We start from the raw sequence: 27,257 nt of genomic DNA, 5'->3' as shown, positions 1-27,257 counted from the left end.
CTTAGTTGTGTGATTGTCACTGTGTGGGTTCCCGTGACAAGCACAGATACGTTGGTTAACAGGGTGTTATATAAACAGTTTGCTCACACTGTGCCCAGAGCGGATATCCTCACTTCGCCTTTCTCTTACTGCTAGATAATATATCGTCCCTAAATGTATTTATTCCCCCCCCTCTCTCTGTCCCCCTCTCTAACCCCCTTGTCTCCCCTCTCTTTTCTCTCCTCTGTTCTCTCTCCCATCCTCCCTCTCTCTTCTCTCGCCTCTCTCCCCTCCTCTTCTTCTCTCCCCTTCCCTCCTCTCCTCTCCTATCTTCTTCTCTTCCCCCCTCCCCTCTCTTCCCTCTTCCCCCCTCCCCCCTCTTCCCCCTTTCCCCCTCCCCCCTCTTCCCCCCTTCTTCCCCCTCCCCCCCTCCCCCCTCCCCCTTCTTCCCCCCTCCCCCCCTCCCCCTTCTTTCCCCCCCTTCTTCCCCCCTCCCCTCTTCCCCCCTCCCCTCTTCCCCCCTCTTCCCCTCCCTCTTCTTCCCCCTATTCCCCTCTTCCCCCCTCCCCTCTTCCCCCCTCCCCTCTTCCCCCCTCCCCTCTTCCCCCCCTCCCCTCTTCCCCCCCTCCCCTCTTCCCCCCCTCCCCTCTTCCCCCCCCCTCCCCTCTTCCCCCCCCCTCCCCTCTTCCCCCCCCCTCCCCTCTTCTTCTCTCCCCTCTTCTTCTCTCCCCTCCTCTCCTCTCTTTTTCTCTCCCCTCCCTGTCGTCTCCCTATCTATATATGTTAATCTCTCTCTCTGTATGTATCTCTGTGTATATATAATATATCTCTGTGTGTATATATATATACACAGCAGGAGGACCCCCCCGAGGCCACCCCCGCCGTTTCCTACCCAGACCCCTCCTCTCCGGGCGGCTCGGATTGGCAGTGGAAGCTTTTGTCCGAGGGTTTGGATGAGTATCAGGAGGCGTTCGGACAGTACGATGGTGGGTGAGACCTACAGGGCTATCTGTCACTGCAAAACACGCATGGCTATCTGTCACTGTAACTCACACATGGCTATCTCTCATTCCGGCAGGCGACTTCTCGGAGCCCCCTCCTGAGGAGGAGACCTTTGAGTCCTGGTCCGATCGCATCTCCCAGGAGCATCGGGCCAGGCAGCGGCGGGCAGCGGGTCCCCGCATCCGCAGGGCGCCGACCGGGGCCTCCTCGGCCGAGATGGAGGAGCAGCGCTACCGGGAGCGGCAGCGGCAGATGGAGCAGGAACTGCGCCAGGCTCGGAAGGAGCGCTACCAGGGGAGGTGCCAGGCCGTGTTCGGGAGAGAGGGCACCAGGGCGGGCGCCGGCACGGAGCAGGCAGCTGGCCGAGCGAGGGAAGCCGGCGCGGAGGCAGGTGGCGGAGGGATCGGAAGAGACGCGGGCTCGGAGGCGGCACACGGCGGCGCCCGGTTGTTGGGTTACTCGGATATCCCGTGGCCGGTGCCGGGCGGCACGGCGGAGCAGATGGCCCAGGCCATCGCAGCGGGGGCGGACCCCTTGGAGGCCGACAGTTACCGGCGCTACCTGCGGGCGCAGCGCGTCACCTGGCACCCGGACAGGTTCCTGCAGCGGTGCGGAGGACGTCTGCGAGGGGGGGACCGGGATCGGGTGCTGAGGACGGTCACCTCCCTGTCACAGGAGCTCAACCGACTGGCAGAGCGAACGCAGTGACACGGAATGGCAACTGTGACCACTCTCCCCCCTTCTCTCTCTCTCTCTCTCTCTCTTTCTCTTCCACTCTCTTCCTACCCCCCCCCCACTCTTCTCTCCCCAAACCCGCTCTCTTCTCTATGCCCCCCACTCTCTCTTCTCTATGCCCCCCGCTCTCTTCTCTATGCTCCCGCTCTCTTCTCTATGCCCCCGCTCTCTTCTCTATGCCCCCGCTCTCTCTCTTCTCTACGCCCCCCCCCACCGCTCTCTCTTCTCTACGCCACCCCCCCACCTCTCTCTCTCTTCTCTACGCCCCCCCCCACCGCTGTCTCTCTTCTCTATGCCCCCCCCACTCTCTCTTCTCTACCCCCCCACTCTCTCTTCTCTATGCCCCCCCACTCTCTTCTCTACGCCCCCCACCCACTCTCTCTCTTCTCTATGCCCCCCCCCACTCTCTCTCTTCAAACTCCCCTCCTAGTTCACTTCCAGAAACTGGACTCGACGCCTTTCACTAATAACGCGTTTCACCGATTAAGGGAAGCTGCAGAGTCCAGAGACAGTTAGGAGCGCAATCGCGGGCCCCCCTGATCCCCCCATCCCATGATGTGAACTAAGTGCAAATATGCACTCTCTGCACTCGTGACACGCACAGCAGAGAAGGAGGGAGACCAGAGAGAGAGGCCCCATCCGGTGGCAGCATCGAGCGATATTTGCAGAGATCATTGAGATCTAAAATGCTGTTTTTAATCTTGCAACATGTGAGTAGATTGGATTATAACTACTTCGTTTATTAAATTGTTTTACGGTCTACGCTATGTCCAGTGTTTTCCTGCCCTAAGGTCAGCTGGGAACCACACTATTCTGGCAACACCATACTCCACAGATTGACACCAGCTCTTAAAGATACCTTTATGTGCCTTCATCCTACCTCACGTTTGTGAGTATTCTGTGTACACATTCTGTGCTAGCAACTTTACTTCACCACTGTCTGCACAATATTGCACCAAAAGCATTTTTCTTTTTATATGTTCCCACATGGTATGCGCTTCCTGATGATCCACTTGCCACTTTCTATGAGGATTGAGAAAGAAATCCTACACCAGGTCACAGCTGCAATCAACCATTGTGTTTGTCTAAGTATCACCATTATCACTATTGTATTGATTATATCACTGTTATTGTAAATGTATATGAGCGCCGAATTTGGTTAAACACTCCACACACACTGTGTGTGCACAGAGCTGTGTGACCGCGGGGATGTATACTTACTCATGGAGTTGATTTGGATCAGACCAAACGTCTTGCAGAGTATCTGTCCCCGTCGAGATTGGTTTCCTACGTAGGTGGTGCACTGAGAAAAATCACACTGACACAGGAGTTCAGAATGATAATGTCTGTCTTTATTACTACAGCCTGCGTTCCTATATAGGGGCTGTAGGGGAGTGTTTGTATGCAAAGGAGCTGTCTCAGGTCTAAAGGTTGTTTGCCAATACACAGGTCAGTGTCTCATTGGTTCTTTGTTAGGTCTTTTCCTTATATGGTCTTGTTATTGCAGTTTAAGACACATCAGCTTTTTTGGGTGGAATTCCTCGGTTGGGTGTCATCTTGATTTCATAGTTGATGGGAGGGGGAGCTGCGGTAGCCATTTTGAGTAAGGAATCATAGCAAGGTACACATTACAGATGAAGAAATAGGCATTTTATCCAATCCATCACAGTCCCCCTAGAAATGTCTATTTCTGAGTCTGTCCCTAGATGTATACTAACTCATCTGTCCAGATGTGCCTGGGATCTCGTTTGTGCTGTACGTTAGACGAGTCATGGCTTGTCCATGACCCCCCTTGCCACAGACTTTGCACATAAGGAAGTCAGATGCTGTCCCTATGGGTTTATACTATTGTACTTAACTGGGAGGGACTGTAACAGAGTATTATTATCTGACTGCAGAAAAAAGGTAGGAGTGCTATTGCCTCAAATGGGGGGTTAGCTACTGCCACCATGTTTTCCAATGTATGGAAATGTGGTTTAAGGGGGGTTTTCTCTGGCTCGGGGTTTTTTCGGGTTGACATCTGCCAATCTTTGGAATTATACATATCCTGTAGTTTGAACTTCCCGTAAGCCCCCCCCTGTACCTCCTTTTATCCAAGTCCCTAGTACATATACACCAACGTCCCCGGGGCTAGGGTTTTCTATAGTTAGTGTGAGTTTCATTATTTTACCCGTCTTACCACTGACTAGACATGTACCGTTTTTGCGCAAGGTCATCCGACTAATTAGAGACTTGCCATTCCTGTCTTTCCTTGCTAGGCCATTTTGTGGTCGGTATCCCCAATCTGTTCCCGTGTTCCATCCTACTGCTCCCCAGTAATCCATTCCTGTCCCCAGTAGGAATCCGTTACGCATATATAAATGGACCTGGAACCGGAATTGCTGTATAGAACACATTGCCAATGTGTTGAGGGGCAGCTGACTATATTACAATAATCAAAGGAGAAGGTAGCTACATGAGTATTGGATGAATTATACCAAAACGTGACTACCCCTTCATGTTGGGTGATAGCAATCTCTTGTGCCCCCCCAGACCCAACAAGCAAAAGATATATAGAATCATTTTCCTTCTGAGGTGTCCTCGTTGGGAGCTGGAGCCTTCTTGCAATGAGAGGCGTGTATCCAGGTGTTCTTGCCAGCTAGTTTGACTGATGTGGCTGTGGTCAACAAAACTTGGAAAGGACCATCATATCTGGGCTCTAGGGAGTGTTTCCTTACAAATCTCTTCACGAGCACCCAGTCTCCGGGCACGAGTTTATGAGTCCCGGTATCTAGATCTGGATCTGGAATAGAAGAAAACACTCGACCATGCATATTGGTTAGTTCTTGCGCTAGGGCAGTTACATATTTGGTCAAAACATCAGACTGCATTTGTAACTGCTGTGGGTAGTAACAACAACCAAGTCTGGGGGCAGTACCTAACAGTATCTCAAATGGGGATAGAGCATGTTCCCCTCGTGGGGTGTATTGAACACTGAACAAAGCAATGGGTAGACTATCTGGCCAGGGCATATTTGTTTCCTGGGCCATTCATTCTTTCTACCTTTCCGCTACTCTGGGGATGGTATGGGGTGTGGAAAGCAAGGGTGGTCCCTAGCGCGGACCAAATTTCTTTAGCTAGCGTAGCAGTGAAAGCGGGGCCTTGGTCGCTTTCTATTACTTCAGGTACCCCATATCTACAAACCACCTCTGTCAGGAGTTTTTTTTTTGCTGTTTTCGCAGGGAGATTGGTGACAGGATAGGCTTCTGGCCATCCTGAAAACATATCTACAATTACTAACGCATATTCAAAACGGCCCGACTTTGGCATCTGAATATGGTCAATCTGGATACGCTGGAAAGGGTATAAGAGCCTTGCAAGGTGTTTCTGCGGTGGTTTTTCCACACGTCCTGGGTTACACTTTGCACAAATTGTACATGATTTGCAGAAATTACTAGTCATTGGGGTAATTCCAGGCGCCACATAGTATTTGTCGATCAGTGCATTCATAAGAGTCTTCGAGAGATGTGCTGCTCCATGTGCCCATTGTACCACAGCAGGATACAGTGCCCGTGGCAGACAAAGTTTCTTTTTGTACTCGTAAATTCCTTCTTGGGGCGATGCACCTCTTTTCTTCCAGCTTTCCTTTTCTTCCTTTGTTGCAGATTCTTGCAACTTCTTCAGATATTCTCGATTTACTGGGAGGTTCTGCATTAACGGAACCATCCTTGTCGTGTCCACTCGATCTTCCACTTCTCGTATCCCGCTGGCAGCTTGTTTTGCCGCAGCATCTGCCAGATGGTTTCCTCTGGCTTCTTCTGTGTTCAGTTTCCCATGGGCTTTTACTTTCAGGATGGCCACATGGCTTGGAAGGAGTAGGGCGTCCATCAGAGCTTGTATGGCTGAGCTGTGTTTCACTGGTGTTCCTGCTGCTGTCAGAAATCCCCTGGTTTGCCAAATGACGCCAAAATCGTGTGCTACACCAAAGGCATATCTAGAGTCAGTGTAGATATTCGCCGTTTGTCCTTCTGCCAGTTTACACGCTGCAGTGAGGGCTTGTAGTTCGGCCTCTTGTGCGGATGCTGTTGACGGTAGTGTGCTTGCCAGTAGGACCACAGAGTCTGTTGTGACAGCATAACCCATATGGTAGGTGCCTTGTTGATCAGCATATCGAGAACCATCCACAAACAGAATTAGATCTGGGTTCTGTATCGGCTTTTCACTCACCGTGGGCAGATGAGCTGTTTCTAGCTTCATGAGTTCGAAGCAATCATGGGGTAGGTCGACTCCAGCTGTGCTTTGTTCTTGTTCGTGTCCCTGCACATCTCCCCCCTCGGGAAGTGGAAGAAGAGTGGAGGGGTTAAGCACTTGGCACCAGAGAAGGGTGACATTGTCTGGAATGAGAAGCGAGCATTGCAACCTGAGGTGTCTGGCAGCGGACAGATGTTTTGGCTGTGTCTGATTGAGAATAGCAGCAATGTCATGTGGTGCCAGGAGAATGAGGTCATGCCCTAGAACAATGTCCGAAGTTTTATCCCGCAGTGCTTGAGCAGCAAAGACAGCACGAAGACAGGACGGTCCACCACGAGCCACAGCATCGAGATGGCTGGAGTAATAACCAATAGGTCGACATCGGCCAGCGTGTGGCTGCGTTAACACTCCAGTTGCATGTCCATTTCGTTCTGATACGAAAAGCTTGAAGGGTAAATCATAGTCTGGGAGGCCCAAGGCAGAGGATATTACCTGTTTGAGAACAGTAAAATTCTTGGAAGCCTCTGGGGTCATCTGAAAGGGATTTGTTGTTAAAACATCGTACAATGGTTGCATCATTTACTGCTTGAAGATCTTGAACCATTCTATACTTATCAGGTTCACCCTTCGCGGTGCGTTTCTTTACAGGGAAAAGAGGGGTATTGCAGTTTACGGGGAAGCGGGGCCCCTTGTTTGAGCTGTACAACAATGGGCGGTACCGTTAGGTGCCCGTTATCCTCAGGGCCGGTGGATCATAATTTGGACGGGATCCTATCCATGACAGCGGGTGGTATACTGGCGGCTGAGGGTTTGTCCGCTAATGCCAAAAGTATTGGAAGGGAACAAAGGGCAGAGACATCTGACTCCCAGAGCGGGGAGGTTACATCAATGGTGTCGTCCTCGGAGAATATTATGGAGGCCTGTAACCTGGATAAAACATCAGCGCCAAGCAGATTAAGCGGGCAGGTAGAGGAAACTACAAATCGTGCAAATAGTTCAGGGTAGGGACCTATCTGCAGGGGTCGTGTTAATGGGCTAGAGCGCGGTGTGCCATCTACCCCCCACACATGAAACATCAATATCAGACAAATAGGAAGGGTCGGGTATGTCTGCAGCTCTAATTACGCTCCTGGCTGCACCTGTGTCTACCAGAAAGGGGGTGAGGTGACATACATTATTGGGGCGCCTTCTACCTGCTTGGGCGTCTGCCCATATAACCTTGGGCAGCGGTCGGGTACTGGGGGGTGTCTGGGGTTAGTATTCCAGGTCATGTTTGCCTCCTGTGCAGCGGCCTGTGACTCACTATCTGAGTCGAAACTACCAGGCGTACTATAGTGGACACTGCTGCTGGGTCTGTGAGCGAAGGTAACAAAGGAGTGAGTATAGATAAATCAGTCACACCGTGTCGCTGCACACCACAATTAAAACAATCTTCCCTGCATTGGGGGTTTTGGGTGCCACACCTTAAACATATCCATGGGGGTGAGTCAGCACCAGCATAGGGTGATAAAAAAATACAACCTTCCCTCCCTTTTCTATCTCCTGCTCGGTCCATTTTTCTCTGGACAGCCTTGGCAACATTAAACCAGGCTTCTGCTGTCTTCAGCAGGTTGTTATCATTCAAAATTCCTCTCTTTTCTTTCAATATTTTTCGCCACTCTTCTGGCTGTAACCTGCCTTTTGCTGCAGTAATGCCACATACTTTAAACAGCCTACTTGCTTTGTTTTTCACTTGTTATTATATTAACTTCTGTCCTGGCAATGATAAAATAAATGCAGTGGGACCCTTCTGTCCCTCAACAGAATTCTTTTGACCATATTAACGTAAGGTATGTTTCCCTGTGGGATTCAAAAACACACAAGACGGTGCTCACTGAACTTCTCCCTCCCACAGAAAAAGACCCCTCTTTCTAGTTGCCATTAGAACAGAAGGAAAAAGAATATTTTCTGGTTTTAAAAAACCCATTCGTGTGGCCAGTACGAACAAACCTTTCAAATAAATGTTACCAGGGCTACTCCCATTCTTTTCCATTCTCTTCTCTCTCTCGGCCACTAGGTGGCAGGCTAAGACTCCTTTCCCTGTCTTACTTGCCTGTGCTCAAATGTTAAAGCTGCACTTTTTTTTTTTTTTTCCTTTTCAAGCTACACTGCAATTACTTGCAAAAAATATCCTGCCTTTTTTTTTTCCTTCTTTTTCTTCTTTCCCTTCACTTATAACACTTTATTTCCCTTCCAAATAATATACACAGTATCTAATTGTATCCCAATTTCTGCATATAAACCTTTCATAAAAATAACCCTCAATACCTACTTCCTCAACTATTGGCAAATTCACTTGCTATTTCTTTCCTATTCACTTTCTCTTCTACTGCAAAGCGTACCTTAACGCGGAAAAAACAGGAGTTCGGGCAGTTTAACGTCTAGGGGTTATCTCTTTTACTCTCAACAATCCCCACCCGTCCTCATGAATTCTCAACACTAATACACAAACACATTTTGGACATAACATACCACTTGATTACGAGAGAGAGGAAAAGGTTGTTCAGGGATCAATCGGCAGGATTCCGCGCTGTTACCAACCGTAACGCGCCTTTAACAACCCTCCCTTGCAACGCGCCAACCGCACAGTCACTACCGGGATTATCGTGTTTCCTCTCTGAACCGACTATACCTTACTCCCCCTTTACCCCCTTCTTCCACCAAGTTTACAACGTACAATGACAAGACCCCTAGTCAGCCAGCAAAAATCCCACTCCACTCCGGGCTCCCACTTGCGGCACTGACTAACATATACAACATGTAAACGTATACCGAGTGACAGATAGTCTAGGTAACAGGTTTGAGTTTAAAACGGGCTCTGGGCAAGATATCTACCTGTCTTTAGGTGACCTTCGGAGAGCCGTATGAGACACAGAAATAGACCAACAGCGGAGACAGTGCGTATCGGTAGATAATAAATGTTATCTTACAGTACTCCAGAGGTGATCAGTCTCCTGCCGCATCCGCACTTGGTCCACCCCGGTCCCCCTGCGCACGGCTGTCTGTTGGTTCACAACCCAGTGCCCCATGTTAGAGCGCCTGCTGATTTGGATAATTTGGATCAGACCAAAAACGTCTTCAGAGTATCTGTCCCCGTCCAGATTATTTTCCATATATATATATATATAATTATATATATATAATTAGTGCATGCACTGAGAAAAAATCACGCTGACACACAGGAGTTCAGAATGATAATGTCTGACTTTATTCCTACAGACCACGTTCATATACAGAGGCTATAGGGGAGAGGGTTTGTATGCAAAAGAGCTGTCTCAGTGGTTCTTTGTTAGGTCTTGTCCTTGTATGGTCTTGTTGTTATGATTTATGGTCTTATTTTCTTGGACACATCAGCATTTAAGTGGAATTCCTCAGTGCCATCTTCCTTACTTGAAGGGAGGGGTAGCTGCGGTAGCCATTTTGAGTAAGGAATCATAGCAAGGTACACATTACAAAGAAGAAGAAGAAATAGACATTTTATCCAATCCATCACACTCTCATGCACATATTCTATATGTCAGTGTCCGTGTTAGTGTGTGTGTGTGTCTACTGTGCATCTGTGGTTCCCAACAGGGGGGTCGGTGAGGTGACTGAGGGGTTCGGCAACAAAAAAAGCACCAGCCCTGCCATGCCAAAGAGCCACCAGGTTATGTCATAGGGAAAAGATAGTCTTCCGGGGACTGGCTGAGCGGAGCAGTCCAACGGTGTAAGCCGGACATATCCCAAGAAGAAATTAAAATGGCGATGAGCCGGACACATCACAAGAAGAAATAACCACCATTGAACATAGATGGCACTCGGCTGGATTCCAAGAGAGGTGAAAAGACCAAGACACCGCTCAGAAGTGAGATGGGAGGATGGGATCAGGGAATGTGTGGGAGCGACGTGAAGAAGAGAGGCTGTAACCGCAGTACCTGGGAGATCACTGGGGAGACCTCATCCAGCAGTGGGGGGACACGGGCTGAAGGTGGGATATATATTTATATGTACGTGGAGAAGAGAGGCTGTAACCGCAGTACCTGGGAGATCATTGGGAAGGCCCCATCCAGCAGTGGGGAGACACGGGCTGAAGGTGGTGATATATATTTATATGTACGTGGGGAAGAGAGGCTGTAACCGCAGTACCTGGGAGATCATGGGGGAGGCTTCATCCAGCAGTGGGGAGACACGGGCTGAAGGTGGTGATATATATTTATATGTATGTGGGGAAGAGAGGCTGTAACCGCAGTACCTGGGAGATCATTGGGGAGGCCTCATCCAGCAGTGGGGAGACACGGGCTGAAGGTGGGATATACATTTATATGTACGTGGGGAAGAGAGGCTGTAACCGCAGTACCTGGGAGATCATTGGGGAGGCCTCATCCAGCAGTGGGGAGACACGGACTGAAGGTGGTGATATATATTTATATGTAAGTGGAGAAGAGAGGCTGTAACCGCAGTACCTGGGAGATCACTGGGGAGGCCTCTTCCAGCAGTGGGGAGACACGGGCTGAAGGTGGGATATATATTTATATGTACGTGGAGAAGAGAGGCTGTAACCGCAGTACCTGGGAGATCATTGGGGAGGCTTCATCCAGCAGTGGGGAGACACGGGCTGAAGGTGGGATATATATTTATATGTACGTGGGGAAGAGAGGCTGCCACCGCAGTACCTGGGAGATCATTGGGGAGGCCTCATCCAGCAGTGGGGAGACACATGCTGAAGGTGGTGATATATATTTATATGTACGTGGCGAAGAGAGGCTGTAACCGCAGTACCTGGGAGATCATTGGGGAGGCCTCATCCAGCAGTGGGGAGACACGGGCTGAAGGTGGGATATATTTATTTGTACGTGGAGAAGAGAGGCTCTAACCGCAGTACCTGGGAGATCATTGGGGAGGCTTTATCCAGCAGTGGGGAGACATGGGCTGAAGGTGGGATATATATATATATGTACGTGTAGAAGAGACGCTGTAACCGCAGTACCTGGGAGATCATTGAGGAGGCTTCATCCAGCAGTGGGGAGACACGGACTGAAGGTGGTAATATATATTTATATGTAGGTGGAGAAGAGAGGCTGTAACCGCAGTACCTGGGAGATCATTGGGGAGGCCTCATCCAGCAGTGGGGAGACACGGGCTGAAGGTGGGATATATATTTATATGTACGTGTAGAAGAGAGGCTGTAACCGCAGTACCTGGGAGATCATTGGGGAGGCCTCATCCAGCAGTGGGGAGACACGTGCTGAAGGTGGTGATATATATTTATATGTACGTGGAGAAGAGAGGCTGTAACCGCAGTACCTGGGAGATCATTGGGAGGCCTCATCCAGCAGTGGGGAGACACGGGCTGAAGGTGGGATATATATTTATATGTACGTGGGGAAGAGAGGCTGTAACCGCAGTACCTGGGAGATCATTGGGGAGGCCTCATCCAGCAGTGGGGAGACACGTGCTGAAGGTGGTGATATACATTTATATGTACGTGGAGAAGAGAGGCTGTAACCGCAGTACCTGGGAGATCATTGGGGAGGCCTCATCCAGCAGTGGGGAGACACGGGCTGAAGGTGGGATATATATTTATATGTACGTGGGGAAGAGAGGCTGTAACCGCAGTACCTGGGAGATCATTGGGGAGGCCTCATCCAGCAGTGGGGAGACACGGGCTGAAGGTGGGATATATATTTATATGTACGTGGAGAAGAGAGGCTGTAACCGCAGTACCTGGGAGATCATTGGGGAGGCCTCATCCATCAGTGGGGAGACACGGGCTGAAGGTGGGGATATATATTTATATGTACGTGGAGAAGAGAGGCTGTAACTGCAGTACCTGGGAGATCATTGGAGAGGCTTCATCAAGCAGTGGGGAGACACGGGCTGAAGGTGGGATATATATTTATATGTACGTGGAGAAGAGAGGCTGTAACTGCAGTACCTGGGAGATCATTGGGGAGGCCTCATCAAGCAGTGGGGAGACACGGGCTGAAGGTGGGATATATATTTATATGTACGTGGAGAAGAGAGGCTGTAACCGCAGTACCTGGGAGATCATTGGGGAGGCCTCATCCAGCAGTGGGGAGACACGTGCTGAAGGTGGTGATATACATTTATATGTACGTGGAGAAGAGAGGCTGTAACCGCAGTACCTGGGAGATCATTGGGGAGGCCTCATCCAGCAGTGGGGAGACACGGGCTGAAGGTGGTGATATATATTTATATGTACGTGGAGAAGAGGGGCTGTAACCGCAGTACCTGGGAGATCATTGGGAGATCTCATCCAGCAGTGGGGAGACATGGGCTGAAGGTGGTGATATATATTTATATGTACGTGTAGAAGAGACGCTGTAACCACAGTACCTGGGAGATCATTGGGGAGGCCTCATCCAGCAGTGGGGAGACACGGGCTGAAGGTGGTGATATATTTTTATATGTACGTGGAGAAGAGGGGCTGTAACCGCAGTACCTGGGAGATCATTGGGGAGGCCTCATCCAGCAGTGGGGAGACACGGGCTGAAGGTGGTGATATATATTTATATGTACGTGGAGAAGAGAGGCTGTAACCGCAGTACCTGGGAGATCATTGGGGAGGCCTCATCCAGCAGTGGGGAGACACGGGCTGAAGGTGGTGATATATATTTATATGTACGTGGAGAAGAGAGGCTGTTACCGCAGTACCTGGGAGATCATTGGGGAGGCCTCATCCAGCAGTGGCGAGACACGGGCTGAAGGTGCGGATATATATTTATATGTACGTGGGGAAGAGAGGCTGTAACCACAGTACCTGGGAGGTCACTGGGGAGGCCTCATCCAGCAGTGGGGAGACACGGGCTGAAGGTGGGATATATATTTATATGTACGAGGAGAAGAGAGGCTGTAACCGCAGTACCTGGGAGATAATTGGGGAGGCTTCATTCAGCAGTGGGGAGACACGGGATGAAGGTGGTGATATATATTTATATGTACGTGGAGAAGAGAGGCTGTAACTGCAGTACCTGGGAGATCATTGAGGAGGCTTCATCCAGCAGTGGGGAGACACGGAATGAAGGTGGTAATATATATTTATATGTACGTGGAGAAGAGAGGCTGTAACCGCAGTACCTGGGAGATCATTGGGGAGGCCTCATCCAGCAGTGGGGAGACACGGGCTGAAGGTGGGATATATATTTATATGTACGTGGAGAAGAGAGGCTGTAACCGCAGTACCTGGGAGATCATTGGGGAGGCCTCATCCAGCAGTGGGGAGACACGGGCTGAAGGTGGGATATATATTTATATGTACGTGGAGAAGAGAGGCTGTAACCGCAGTACCTGGGAGATCATTGGGGAGGCCTCATCCATCAGTGGGGAGACACGGGCTGAAGGTGGGGATATATATTTATATGTACGTGGAGAAGAGAGGCTGTAACTGCAGTACCTGGGAGATCATTGGAGAGGCTTCATCAAGCAGTGGGGAGACACGGGCTGAAGGTGGGATATATATTTATATGTACGTGGAGAAGAGAGGCTGTAACTGCAGTACCTGGGAGATCATTGGGGAGGCCTCATCAAGCAGTGGGGAGACACGGGCTGAAGGTGGGATATATATTTATATGTACGTGGGGAAGAGAGGCTGTAACCGCAGTACCTGGGAGATCATTGGGGAGGCCTCATCCAGCAGTGGGGAGACACGGGCTGAAGGTGGGATATATATTTATATGTACGTGGAGAAGAGAGGCTGTAACCGCAGTACCTGGGAGATCATTGGGGAGGCCTCATCCATCAGTGGGGAGACACGGGCTGAAGGTGGGGATATATATTTATATGTACGTGGAGAAGAGAGGCTGTAACTGCAGTACCTGGGAGATCATTGGAGAGGCTTCATCAAGCAGTGGGGAGACACGGGCTGAAGGTGGGATATATATTTATATGTACGTGGAGAAGAGAGGCTGTAACTGCAGTACCTGGGAGATCATTGGGGAGGCCTCATCAAGCAGTGGGGAGACACGGGCTGAAGGTGGGATATATATTTATATGTACGTGGAGAAGAGAGGCTGTAACCGCAGTACCTGGGAGATCATTGGGGAGGCCTCATCCATCAGTGGGGAGACACGGGCTGAAGGTGGGGATATATATTTATATGTACGTGGAGAAGAGAGGCTGTAACTGCAGTACCTGGGAGATCATTGGAGAGGCTTCATCAAGCAGTGGGGAGACACGGGCTGAAGGTGGGATATATATTTATATGTACGTGGAGAAGAGAGGCTGTAACTGCAGTACCTGGGAGATCATTGGGGAGGCCTCATCAAGCAGTGGGGAGACACGGGCTGAAGGTGGGATATATATTTATATGTACGTGGAGAAGAGAGGCTGTAACCGCAGTACCTGGGAGATCATTGGGGAGGCCTCATCCAGCAGTGGGGAGACACGTGCTGAAGGTGGTGATATACATTTATATGTACGTGGAGAAGAGAGGCTGTAACCGCAGTACCTGGGAGATCATTGGGGAGGCCTCATCCATCAGTGGGGAGACACGGGCTGAAGGTGGGGATATATATTTATATGTACGTGGAGAAGAGAGGCTGTAACTGCAGTACCTGGGAGATCATTGGAGAGGCTTCATCAAGCAGTGGGGAGACACGGGCTGAAGGTGGGATATATATTTATATGTACGTGGAGAAGAGAGGCTGTAACTGCAGTACCTGGGAGATCATTGGGGAGGCCTCATCAAGCAGTGGGGAGACACGGGCTGAAGGTGGGATATATATTTATATGTACGTGGAGAAGAGAGGCTGTAACCGCAGTACCTGGGAGATCATTGGGGAGGCCTCATCCATCAGTGGGGAGACACGGGCTGAAGGTGGGGATATATATTTATATGTACGTGGAGAAGAGAGGCTGTAACTGCAGTACCTGGGAGATCATTGGAGAGGCTTCATCAAGCAGTGGGGAGACACGGGCTGAAGGTGGGATATATATTTATATGTACGTGGAGAAGAGAGGCTGTAACTGCAGTACCTGGGAGATCATTGGGGAGGCCTCATCAAGCAGTGGGGAGACACGGGCTGAAGGTGGGATATATATTTATATGTACGTGGAGAAGAGAGGCTGTAACCGCAGTACCTGGGAGATCATTGGGGAGGCCTCATCCAGCAGTGGGGAGACACGTGCTGAAGGTGGTGATATACATTTATATGTACGTGGAGAAGAGAGGCTGTAACCGCAGTACCTGGGAGATCATTGGGGAGGCCTCATCCAGCAGTGGGGAGACACGGGCTGAAGGTGGTGATATATATTTATATGTACGTGGAGAAGAGGGGCTGTAACCGCAGTACCTGGGAGATCATTGGGAGATCTCATCCAGCAGTGGGGAGACATGGGCTGAAGGTGGTGATATATATTTATATGTACGTGTAGAAGAGACGCTGTAACCACAGTACCTGGGAGATCATTGGGGAGGCCTCATCCAGCAGTGGGGAGACACGGGCTGAAGGTGGTGATATATTTTTATATGTACGTGGAGAAGAGGGGCTGTAACCGCAGTACCTGGGAGATCATTGGGGAGGCCTCATCCAGCAGTGGGGAGACACGGGCTGAAGGTGGTGATATATATTTATATGTACGTGGAGAAGAGAGGCTGTAACCGCAGTACCTGGGAGATCATTGGGGAGGCCTCATCCAGCAGTGGGGAGACACGGGCTGAAGGTGGTGATATATATTTATATGTACGTGGAGAAGAGAGGCTGTTACCGCAGTACCTGGGAGATCATTGGGGAGGCCTCATCCAGCAGTGGCGAGACACGGGCTGAAGGTGGGGATATATATTTATATGTACGTGGGGAAGAGAGGCTGTAACCACAGTACCTGGGAGATCACTGGGGAGGCCTCATCCAGCAGTGGGGAGACACGGGCTGAAGGTGGGATATATATTTATATGTACGAGGAGAAGAGAGGCTGTAACCGCAGTACCTGGGAGATCATTGGGGAGGCTTCATTCAGCAGTGGGGAGACACGGGATGAAGGTGGTGATATATATTTATATGTACGTGGAGAAGAGAGGCTGTAACTGCAGTACCTGGGAGATCATTGAGGAGGCTTCATCCAGCAGTGGGGAGACACGGACTGAAGGTGGTAATATATATTTATATGTACGTGGAGAAGAGAGGCTGTAACCGCAGTACCTGGGAGATCATTGGGGAGGCCTCATCCAGCAGTGGGGAGACACGGGCTGAAGGTGGGATATATATTTATATGTACGTGGAGAAGAGAGGCTGTAACCGCAGTACCTGGGAGATCATTGGGAGGCCTCATCCAGCAGTGGGGAGACACGGGCTGAAGGTGGGATATATATTCATATGTACGTGGAGAAGAGAGGCTGTAACCGCAGTACCTGGGAGATCATTGGGGAGGCCTCATCCATCAGTGGGGAGACACGGGCTGAAGGTGGGGATATATATTTATATGTACGTGGAGAAGAGAGGCTGTAACTGCAGTACCTGGGAGATCATTGGAGAGGCTTCATCAAGCAGTGGGGAGACACGGGCTGAAGGTGGGATATATATTTATATGTACGTGGAGAAGAGAGGCTGTAACTGCAGTACCTGGGAGATCATTGGGGAGGCCTCATCAAGCAGTGGGGAGACACGGGCTGAAGGTGGGATATATATTTATATGTACGTGGGGAAGAGAGGCTGTAACCGCAGTACCTGGGAGATCATTGGGGAGGCCTCATCCAGCAGTGGGGAGACACGGGCTGAAGGTGGGATATATATTTATATGTACGTGGAGAAGAGAGGCTGTAACCGCAGTACCTGGGAGATCATTGGGGAGGCCTCATCCAGCAGTGGGGAGACACGGGCTGAAGGTGGTGATATATATTTATATGTACGTGGAGAAGAGAGGCTGTAACCGCAGTACCTGGGAGATCATTGGGGAGGCCTCATCCAGCAGTGGGGAGACACGGGCTGAAGGTGGTGATATATATTTATATGTACGTGGAGAAGAGAGGCTGTTACCGCAGTACCTGGGAGATCATTGGGGAGGCCTCATCCAGCAGTGGCGAGACACGGGCTGAAGGTGGGGATATATATTTATATGTACGTGGGGAAGAGAGGCTGTAACCACAGTACCTGGGAGATCACTGGGGAGGCCTCATCCAGCAGTGGGGAGACACGGGCTGAAGGTGGGATATATATTTATATGTACGAGGAGAAGAGAGGCTGTAACCGCAGTACCTGGGAGATCATTGGGGAGGCTTCATTCAGCAGTGGGGAGACACGGGATGAAGGTGGTGATATATATTTATATGTACGTGGAGAAGAGAGGCTGTAACTGCAGTACCTGGGAGATCATTGGAGAGGCTTCATCAAGCAGTGGGGAGACACGGGCTGAAGGTGGGATATATATTTATATGTACGTGGAGAAGAGAGGCTGTAACTGCAGTACCTGGGAGATCATTGGGGAGGCCTCATCAAGCAGTGGGGAGACACGGGCTGAAGGTGGGATATATATTTATATGTACGTGGGGAAGAGAGGCTGTAACCGCAGTACCTGGGAGATCATTGGGGAGGCCTCATCCAGCAGTGGGGAGACACGGGCTGAAGGTGGGATATATATTTATATGTACGTGGAGAAGAGAGGCTGTAACCGCAGTACCTGGGAGATCATTGGGGAGGCCTCATCCATCAGTGGGGAGACACGGGCTGAAGGTGGGGATATATATTTATATGTACGTGGAGAAGAGAGGCTGTAACTGCAGTACCTGGGAGATCATTGGAGAGGCTTCATCAAGCAGTGGGGAGACACGGGCTGAAGGTGGGATATATATTTATATGTACGTGGAGAAGAGAGGCTGTAACTGCAGTACCTGGGAGATCATTGGGGAGGCCTCATCAAGCAGTGGGGAGACACGGGCTGAAGGTGGGATATATATTTATATGTACGTGGAGAAGAGAGGCTGTAACTGCAGTACCTGGGAGATCATTGGGGAGGCCTCATCAAGCAGTGGGGAGACACGGGCTGAAGGTGGGATATATATTTATATGTACGTGGAGAAGAGAGGCTGTAACCGCAGTACCTGGGAGATCATTGGGGAGGCCTCATCCATCAGTGGGGAGACACGGGCTGAAGGTGGGGATATATATTTATATGTACGTGGAGAAGAGAGGCTGTAACTGCAGTACCTGGGAGATCATTGGAGAGGCTTCATCAAGCAGTGGGGAGACACGGGCTGAAGGTGGGATATATATTTATATGTACGTGGAGAAGAGAGGCTGTAACTGCAGTACCTGGGAGATCATTGGGGAGGCCTCATCAAGCAGTGGGGAGACACGGGCTGAAGGTGGGATATATATTTATATGTACGTGGAGAAGAGAGGCTGTAACCGCAGTACCTGGGAGATCATTGGGGAGGCCTCATCCAGCAGTGGGGAGACACGTGCTGAAGGTGGTGATATACATTTATATGTACGTGGAGAAGAGAGGCTGTAACCGCAGTACCTGGGAGATCATTGGGGAGGCCTCATCCATCAGTGGGGAGACACGGGCTGAAGGTGGGGATATATATTTATATGTACGTGGAGAAGAGAGGCTGTAACTGCAGTACCTGGGAGATCATTGGAGAGGCTTCATCAAGCAGTGGGGAGACACGGGCTGAAGGTGGGATATATATTTATATGTACGTGGAGAAGAGAGGCTGTAACTGCAGTACCTGGGAGATCATTGGGGAGGCCTCATCAAGCAGTGGGGAGACACGGGCTGAAGGTGGGATATATATTTATATGTACGTGGAGAAGAGAGGCTGTAACCGCAGTACCTGGGAGATCATTGGGGAGGCCTCATCCATCAGTGGGGAGACACGGGCTGAAGGTGGGGATATATATTTATATGTACGTGGAGAAGAGAGGCTGTAACTGCAGTACCTGGGAGATCATTGGAGAGGCTTCATCAAGCAGTGGGGAGACACGGGCTGAAGGTGGGATATATATTTATATGTACGTGGAGAAGAGAGGCTGTAACTGCAGTACCTGGGAGATCATTGGGGAGGCCTCATCAAGCAGTGGGGAGACACGGGCTGAAGGTGGGATATATATTTATATGTACGTGGAGAAGAGAGGCTGTAACCGCAGTACCTGGGAGATCATTGGGGAGGCCTCATCCAGCAGTGGGGAGACACGTGCTGAAGGTGGTGATATACATTTATATGTACGTGGAGAAGAGAGGCTGTAACCGCAGTACCTGGGAGATCATTGGGGAGGCCTCATCCAGCAGTGGGGAGACACGGGCTGAAGGTGGTGATATATATTTATATGTACGTGGAGAAGAGGGGCTGTAACCGCAGTACCTGGGAGATCATTGGGAGATCTCATCCAGCAGTGGGGAGACATGGGCTGAAGGTGGTGATATATATTTATATGTACGTGTAGAAGAGACGCTGTAACCACAGTACCTGGGAGATCATTGGGGAGGCCTCATCCAGCAGTGGGGAGACACGGGCTGAAGGTGGTGATATATTTTTATATGTACGTGGAGAAGAGGGGCTGTAACCGCAGTACCTGGGAGATCATTGGGGAGGCCTCATCCAGCAGTGGGGAGACACGGGCTGAAGGTGGTGATATATATTTATATGTACGTGGAGAAGAGAGGCTGTAACCGCAGTACCTGGGAGATCATTGGGGAGGCCTCATCCAGCAGTGGGGAGACACGGGCTGAAGGTGGTGATATATATTTATATGTACGTGGAGAAGAGAGGCTGTTACCGCAGTACCTGGGAGATCATTGGGGAGGCCTCATCCAGCAGTGGCGAGACACGGGCTGAAGGTGGGGATATATATTTATATGTACGTGGGGAAGAGAGGCTGTAACCACAGTACCTGGGAGATCACTGGGGAGGCCTCATCCAGCAGTGGGGAGACACGGGCTGAAGGTGGGATATATATTTATATGTACGAGGAGAAGAGAGGCTGTAACCGCAGTACCTGGGAGATCATTGGGGAGGCTTCATTCAGCAGTGGGGAGACACGGGATGAAGGTGGTGATATATATTTATATGTACGTGGAGAAGAGAGGCTGTAACTGCAGTACCTGGGAGATCATTGAGGAGGCTTCATCCAGCAGTGGGGAGACACGGACTGAAGGTGGTAATATATATTTATATGTACGTGGAGAAGAGAGGCTGTAACCGCAGTACCTGGGAGATCATTGGGGAGGCCTCATCCAGCAGTGGGGAGACACGGGCTGAAGGTGGGATATATATTTATATGTACGTGGAGAAGAGAGGCTGTAACCGCAGTACCTGGGAGATCATTGGGAGGCCTCATCCAGCAGTGGGGAGACACGGGCTGAAGGTGGGATATATATTCATATGTACGTGGAGAAGAGAGGCTGTAACCGCAGTACCTGGGAGATCATTGGGGAGGCCTCATCCATCAGTGGGGAGACACGGGCTGAAGGTGGGGATATATATTTATATGTACGTGGAGAAGAGAGGCTGTAACTGCAGTACCTGGGAGATCATTGGAGAGGCTTCATCAAGCAGTGGGGAGACACGGGCTGAAGGTGGGATATATATTTATATGTACGTGGAGAAGAGAGGCTGTAACTGCAGTACCTGGGAGATCATTGGGGAGGCCTCATCAAGCAGTGGGGAGACACGGGCTGAAGGTGGGATATATATTTATATGTACGTGGGGAAGAGAGGCTGTAACCGCAGTACCTGGGAGATCATTGGGGAGGCCTCATCCAGCAGTGGGGAGACACGGGCTGAAGGTGGGATATATATTTATATGTACGTGGAGAAGAGAGGCTGTAACCGCAGTACCTGGGAGATCATTGGGGAGGCCTCATCCAGCAGTGGGGAGACACGGGCTGAAGGTGGTGATATATATTTATATGTACGTGGAGAAGAGAGGCTGTAACCGCAGTACCTGGGAGATCATTGGGGAGGCCTCATCCAGCAGTGGGGAGACACGGGCTGAAGGTGGTGATATATATTTATATGTACGTGGAGAAGAGAGGCTGTTACCGCAGTACCTGGGAGATCATTGGGGAGGCCTCATCCAGCAGTGGCGAGACACGGGCTGAAGGTGGGGATATATATTTATATGTACGTGGGGAAGAGAGGCTGTAACTGCAGTACCTGGGAGATCATTGGAGAGGCTTCATCAAGCAGTGGGGAGACACGGGCTGAAGGTGGGATATATATTTATATGTACGTGGAGAAGAGAGGCTGTAACTGCAGTACCTGGGAGATCATTGGGGAGGCCTCATCAAGCAGTGGGGAGACACGGGCTGAAGGTGGGATATATATTTATATGTACGTGGAGAAGAGAGGCTGTAACCGCAGTACCTGGGAGATCATTGGGGAGGCCTCATCCAGCAGTGGGGAGACACGTGCTGAAGGTGGTGATATACATTTATATGTACGTGGAGAAGAGAGGCTGTAACCGCAGTACCTGGGAGATCATTGGGGAGGCCTCATCCATCAGTGGGGAGACACGGGCTGAAGGTGGGGATATATATTTATATGTACGTGGAGAAGAGAGGCTGTAACTGCAGTACCTGGGAGATCATTGGAGAGGCTTCATCAAGCAGTGGGGAGACACGGGCTGAAGGTGGGATATATATTTATATGTACGTGGAGAAGAGAGGCTGTAACTGCAGTACCTGGGAGATCATTGGGGAGGCCTCATCAAGCAGTGGGGAGACACGGGCTGAAGGTGGGATATATATTTATATGTACGTGGAGAAGAGAGGCTGTAACCGCAGTACCTGGGAGATCATTGGGGAGGCCTCATCCATCAGTGGGGAGACACGGGCTGAAGGTGGGGATATATATTTATATGTACGTGGAGAAGAGAGGCTGTAACTGCAGTACCTGGGAGATCATTGGAGAGGCTTCATCAAGCAGTGGGGAGACACGGGCTGAAGGTGGGATATATATTTATATGTACGTGGAGAAGAGAGGCTGTAACTGCAGTACCTGGGAGATCATTGGGGAGGCCTCATCAAGCAGTGGGGAGACACGGGCTGAAGGTGGGATATATATTTATATGTACGTGGAGAAGAGAGGCTGTAACCGCAGTACCTGGGAGATCATTGGGGAGGCCTCATCCAGCAGTGGGGAGACACGTGCTGAAGGTGGTGATATACATTTATATGTACGTGGAGAAGAGAGGCTGTAACCGCAGTACCTGGGAGATCATTGGGGAGGCCTCATCCAGCAGTGGGGAGACACGGGCTGAAGGTGGTGATATATATTTATATGTACGTGGAGAAGAGGGGCTGTAACCGCAGTACCTGGGAGATCATTGGGAGATCTCATCCAGCAGTGGGGAGACATGGGCTGAAGGTGGTGATATATATTTATATGTACGTGTAGAAGAGACGCTGTAACCACAGTACCTGGGAGATCATTGGGGAGGCCTCATCCAGCAGTGGGGAGACACGGGCTGAAGGTGGTGATATATTTTTATATGTACGTGGAGAAGAGGGGCTGTAACCGCAGTACCTGGGAGATCATTGGGGAGGCCTCATCCAGCAGTGGGGAGACACGGGCTGAAGGTGGTGATATATATTTATATGTACGTGGAGAAGAGAGGCTGTAACCGCAGTACCTGGGAGATCATTGGGGAGGCCTCATCCAGCAGTGGGGAGACACGGGCTGAAGGTGGTGATATATATTTATATGTACGTGGAGAAGAGAGGCTGTTACCGCAGTACCTGGGAGATCATTGGGGAGGCCTCATCCAGCAGTGGCGAGACACGGGCTGAAGGTGGGGATATATATTTATATGTACGTGGGGAAGAGAGGCTGTAACCACAGTACCTGGGAGATCACTGGGGAGGCCTCATCCAGCAGTGGGGAGACACGGGCTGAAGGTGGGATATATATTTATATGTACGAGGAGAAGAGAGGCTGTAACCGCAGTACCTGGGAGATCATTGGGGAGGCTTCATTCAGCAGTGGGGAGACACGGGATGAAGGTGGTGATATATATTTATATGTACGTGGAGAAGAGAGGCTGTAACTGCAGTACCTGGGAGATCATTGAGGAGGCTTCATCCAGCAGTGGGGAGACACGGACTGAAGGTGGTAATATATATTTATATGTACGTGGAGAAGAGAGGCTGTAACCGCAGTACCTGGGAGATCATTGGGGAGGCCTCATCCAGCAGTGGGGAGACACGGGCTGAAGGTGGGATATATATTTATATGTACGTGGAGAAGAGAGGCTGTAACCGCAGTACCTGGGAGATCATTGGGAGGCCTCATCCAGCAGTGGGGAGACACGGGCTGAAGGTGGGATATATATTCATATGTACGTGGAGAAGAGAGGCTGTAACCGCAGTACCTGGGAGATCATTGGGGAGGCCTCATCCATCAGTGGGGAGACACGGGCTGAAGGTGGGGATATATATTTATATGTACGTGGAGAAGAGAGGCTGTAACTGCAGTACCTGGGAGATCATTGGAGAGGCTTCATCAAGCAGTGGGGAGACACGGGCTGAAGGTGGGATATATATTTATATGTACGTGGAGAAGAGAGGCTGTAACTGCAGTACCTGGGAGATCATTGGGGAGGCCTCATCAAGCAGTGGGGAGACACGGGCTGAAGGTGGGATATATATTTATATGTACGTGGGGAAGAGAGGCTGTAACCGCAGTACCTGGGAGATCATTGGGGAGGCCTCATCCAGCAGTGGGGAGACACGGGCTGAAGGTGGGATATATATTTATATGTACGTGGAGAAGAGAGGCTGTAACCGCAGTACCTGGGAGATCATTGGGGAGGCCTCATCCATCAGTGGGGAGACACGGGCTGAAGGTGGGGATATATATTTATATGTACGTGGAGAAGAGAGGCTGTAACTGCAGTACCTGGGAGATCATTGGAGAGGCTTCATCAAGCAGTGGGGAGACACGGGCTGAAGGTGGGATATATATTTATATGTACGTGGAGAAGAGAGGCTGTAACTGCAGTACCTGGGAGATCATTGGGGAGGCCTCATCAAGCAGTGGGGAGACACGGGCTGAAGGTGGGATATATATTTATATGTACGTGGAGAAGAGAGGCTGTAACCGCAGTACCTGGGAGATCATTGGGGAGGCCTCATCCATCAGTGGGGAGACACGGGCTGAAGGTGGGGATATATATTTATATGTACGTGGAGAAGAGAGGCTGTAACTGCAGTACCTGGGAGATCATTGGAGAGGCTTCATCAAGCAGTGGGGAGACACGGGCTGAAGGTGGGATATATATTTATATGTACGTGGAGAAGAGAGGCTGTAACTGCAGTACCTGGGAGATCATTGGGGAGGCCTCATCAAGCAGTGGGGAGACACGGGCTGAAGGTGGGATATATATTTATATGTACGTGGAGAAGAGAGGCTGTAACCGCAGTACCTGGGAGATCATTGGGGAGGCCTCATCCAGCAGTGGGGAGACACGTGCTGAAGGTGGTGATATACATTTATATGTACGTGGAGAAGAGAGGCTGTAACCGCAGTACCTGGGAGATCATTGGGGAGGCCTCATCCATCAGTGGGGAGTCACGGGCTGAAGGTGGGGATATATATTTATATGTACGTGGAGAAGAGAGGCTGTAACTGCAGTACCTGGGAGATCATTGGAGAGGCTTCATCAAGCAGTGGGGAGACACGGGCTGAAGGTGGGATATATATTTATATGTACGTGGAGAAGAGAGGCTGTAACTGCAGTACCTGGGAGATCATTGGGGAGGCCTCATCAAGCAGTGGGGAGACACGGGCTGAAGGTGGGATATATATTTATATGTACGTGGAGAAGAGAGGCTGTAACCGCAGTACCTGGGAGATCATTGGGGAGGCCTCATCCATCAGTGGGGAGACACGGGCTGAAGGTGGGGATATATATTTATATGTACGTGGAGAAGAGAGGCTGTAACTGCAGTACCTGGGAGATCATTGGAGAGGCTTCATCAAGCAGTGGGGAGACACGGGCTGAAGGTGGGATATATATTTATATGTACGTGGAGAAGAGAGGCTGTAACTGCAGTACCTGGGAGATCATTGGGGAGGCCTCATCAAGCAGTGGGGAGACACGGGCTGAAGGTGGGATATATATTTATATGTACGTGGAGAAGAGAGGCTGTAACCGCAGTACCTGGGAGATCATTGGGGAGGCCTCATCCAGCAGTGGGGAGACACGTGCTGAAGGTGGTGATATACATTTATATGTACGTGGAGAAGAGAGGCTGTAACCGCAGTACCTGGGAGATCATTGGGGAGGCCTCATCCAGCAGTGGGGAGACACGGGCTGAAGGTGGTGATCTATATTTATATGTACGTGGAGAAGAGGGGCTGTAACCGCAGTACCTGGGAGATCATTGGGAGATCTCATCCAGCAGTGGGGAGACATGGGCTGAAGGTGGTGATATATATTTATATGTACGTGTAGAAGAGACGCTGTAACCACAGTACCTGGGAGATCATTGGGGAGGCCTCATCCAGCAGTGGGGAGACACGGGCTGAAGGTGGTGATATATTTTTATATGTACGTGGAGAAGAGGGGCTGTAACCGCAGTACCTGGGAGATCATTGGGGAGGCCTCATCCAGCAGTGGGGAGACACGGGCTGAAGGTGGTGATATATATTTATATGTACGTGGAGAAGAGAGGCTGTAACCGCAGTACCTGGGAGATCATTGGGGAGGCTTCATTCAGCAGTGGGGAGACACGGGATGAAGGTGGTGATATATATTTATATGTACGTGGAGAAGAGAGGCTGTAACTGCAGTACCTGGGAGATCATTGAGGAGGCTTCATCCAGCAGTGGGGAGACACGGACTGAAGGTGGTAATATATATTTATATGTACGTGGAGAAGAGAGGCTGTAACCGCAGTACCTGGGAGATCATTGGGGAGGCCTCATCCAGCAGTGGGGAGACACGGGCTGAAGGTGGGATATATATTTATATGTACGTGGAGAAGAGAGGCTGTAACCGCAGTACCTGGGAGATCATTGGGAGGCCTCATCCAGCAGTGGGGAGACACGGGCTGAAGGTGGGATATATATTCATATGTACGTGGAGAAGAGAGGCTGTAACCGCAGTACCTGGGAGATCATTGGGGAGGCCTCATCCATCAGTGGGGAGACACGGGCTGAAGGTGGGGATATATATTTATATGTACGTGGAGAAGAGAGGCTGTAACTGCAGTACCTGGGAGATCATTGGAGAGGCTTCATCAAGCAGTGGGGAGACACGGGCTGAAGGTGGGATATATATTTATATGTACGTGGAGAAGAGAGGCTGTAACTGCAGTACCTGGGAGATCATTGGGGAGGCCTCATCAAGCAGTGGGGAGACACGGGCTGAAGGTGGGATATATATTTATATGTACGTGGGGAAGAGAGGCTGTAACCGCAGTACCTGGGAGATCATTGGGGAGGCCTCATCCAGCAGTGGGGAGACACGGGCTGAAGGTGGGATATATATTTATATGTACGTGGAGAAGAGAGGCTGTAACCGCAGTACCTGGGAGATCATTGGGGAGGCCTCATCCATCAGTGGGGAGACACGGGCTGAAGGTGGGGATATATATTTATATGTACGTGGAGAAGAGAGGCTGTAACTGCAGTACCTGGGAGATCATTGGAGAGGCTTCATCAAGCAGTGGGGAGACACGGGCTGAAGGTGGGATATATATTTATATGTACGTGGAGAAGAGAGGCTGTAACTGCAGTACCTGGGAGATCATTGGGGAGGCCTCATCAAGCAGTGGGGAGACACGGGCTGAAGGTGGGATATATATTTATATGTACGTGGAGAAGAGAGGCTGTAACCGCAGTACCTGGGAGATCATTGGGGAGGCCTCATCCATCAGTGGGGAGACACGGGCTGAAGGTGGGGATATATATTTATATGTACGTGGAGAAGAGAGGCTGTAACTGCAGTACCTGGGAGATCATTGGAGAGGCTTCATCAAGCAGTGGGGAGACACGGGCTGAAGGTGGGATATATATTTATATGTACGTGGAGAAGAGAGGCTGTAACTGCAGTACCTGGGAGATCATTGGGGAGGCCTCATCAAGCAGTGGGGAGACACGGGCTGAAGGTGGGATATATATTTATATGTACGTGGAGAAGAGAGGCTGTAACCGCAGTACCTGGGAGATCATTGGGGAGGCCTCATCCAGCAGTGGGGAGACACGTGCTGAAGGTGGTGATATACATTTATATGTACGTGGAGAAGAGAGGCTGTAACCGCAGTACCTGGGAGATCATTGGGGAGGCCTCATCCATCAGTGGGGAGTCACGGGCTGAAGGTGGGGATATATA

General features: G+C 50.5%; 1 protein-coding gene across 1 annotated transcript in view; it reads left to right on the top strand.

Moving 5' to 3' along the window:
• The window catches only part of NFKBIL1 (NFKB inhibitor like 1), a 16,168-nt gene extending 12,704 nt beyond the window's left edge, over positions 1 to 3,464 (top strand). The window contains 2 exon segments of the mRNA XM_075584197.1: positions 833 to 965; positions 1,058 to 3,464. Of these exon segments, the coding sequence (XP_075440312.1) occupies positions 833 to 965; positions 1,058 to 1,689 (765 nt within the window). The 3' untranslated portion in view covers positions 1,690 to 3,464.
• The last annotated feature ends 23,793 nt before the right edge of the window (positions 3,465 to 27,257 follow it).

This window comes from Ascaphus truei, unplaced genomic scaffold, assembly GCF_040206685.1.
Source record: "Ascaphus truei isolate aAscTru1 unplaced genomic scaffold, aAscTru1.hap1 HAP1_SCAFFOLD_475, whole genome shotgun sequence".
In the NCBI taxonomy this organism is placed as follows: Eukaryota; Metazoa; Chordata; class Amphibia; order Anura; family Ascaphidae; genus Ascaphus; species Ascaphus truei.
Note: the sequence above shows the minus strand (reverse complement) of the source record. Positions and strands in the feature narration are given on the sequence as shown.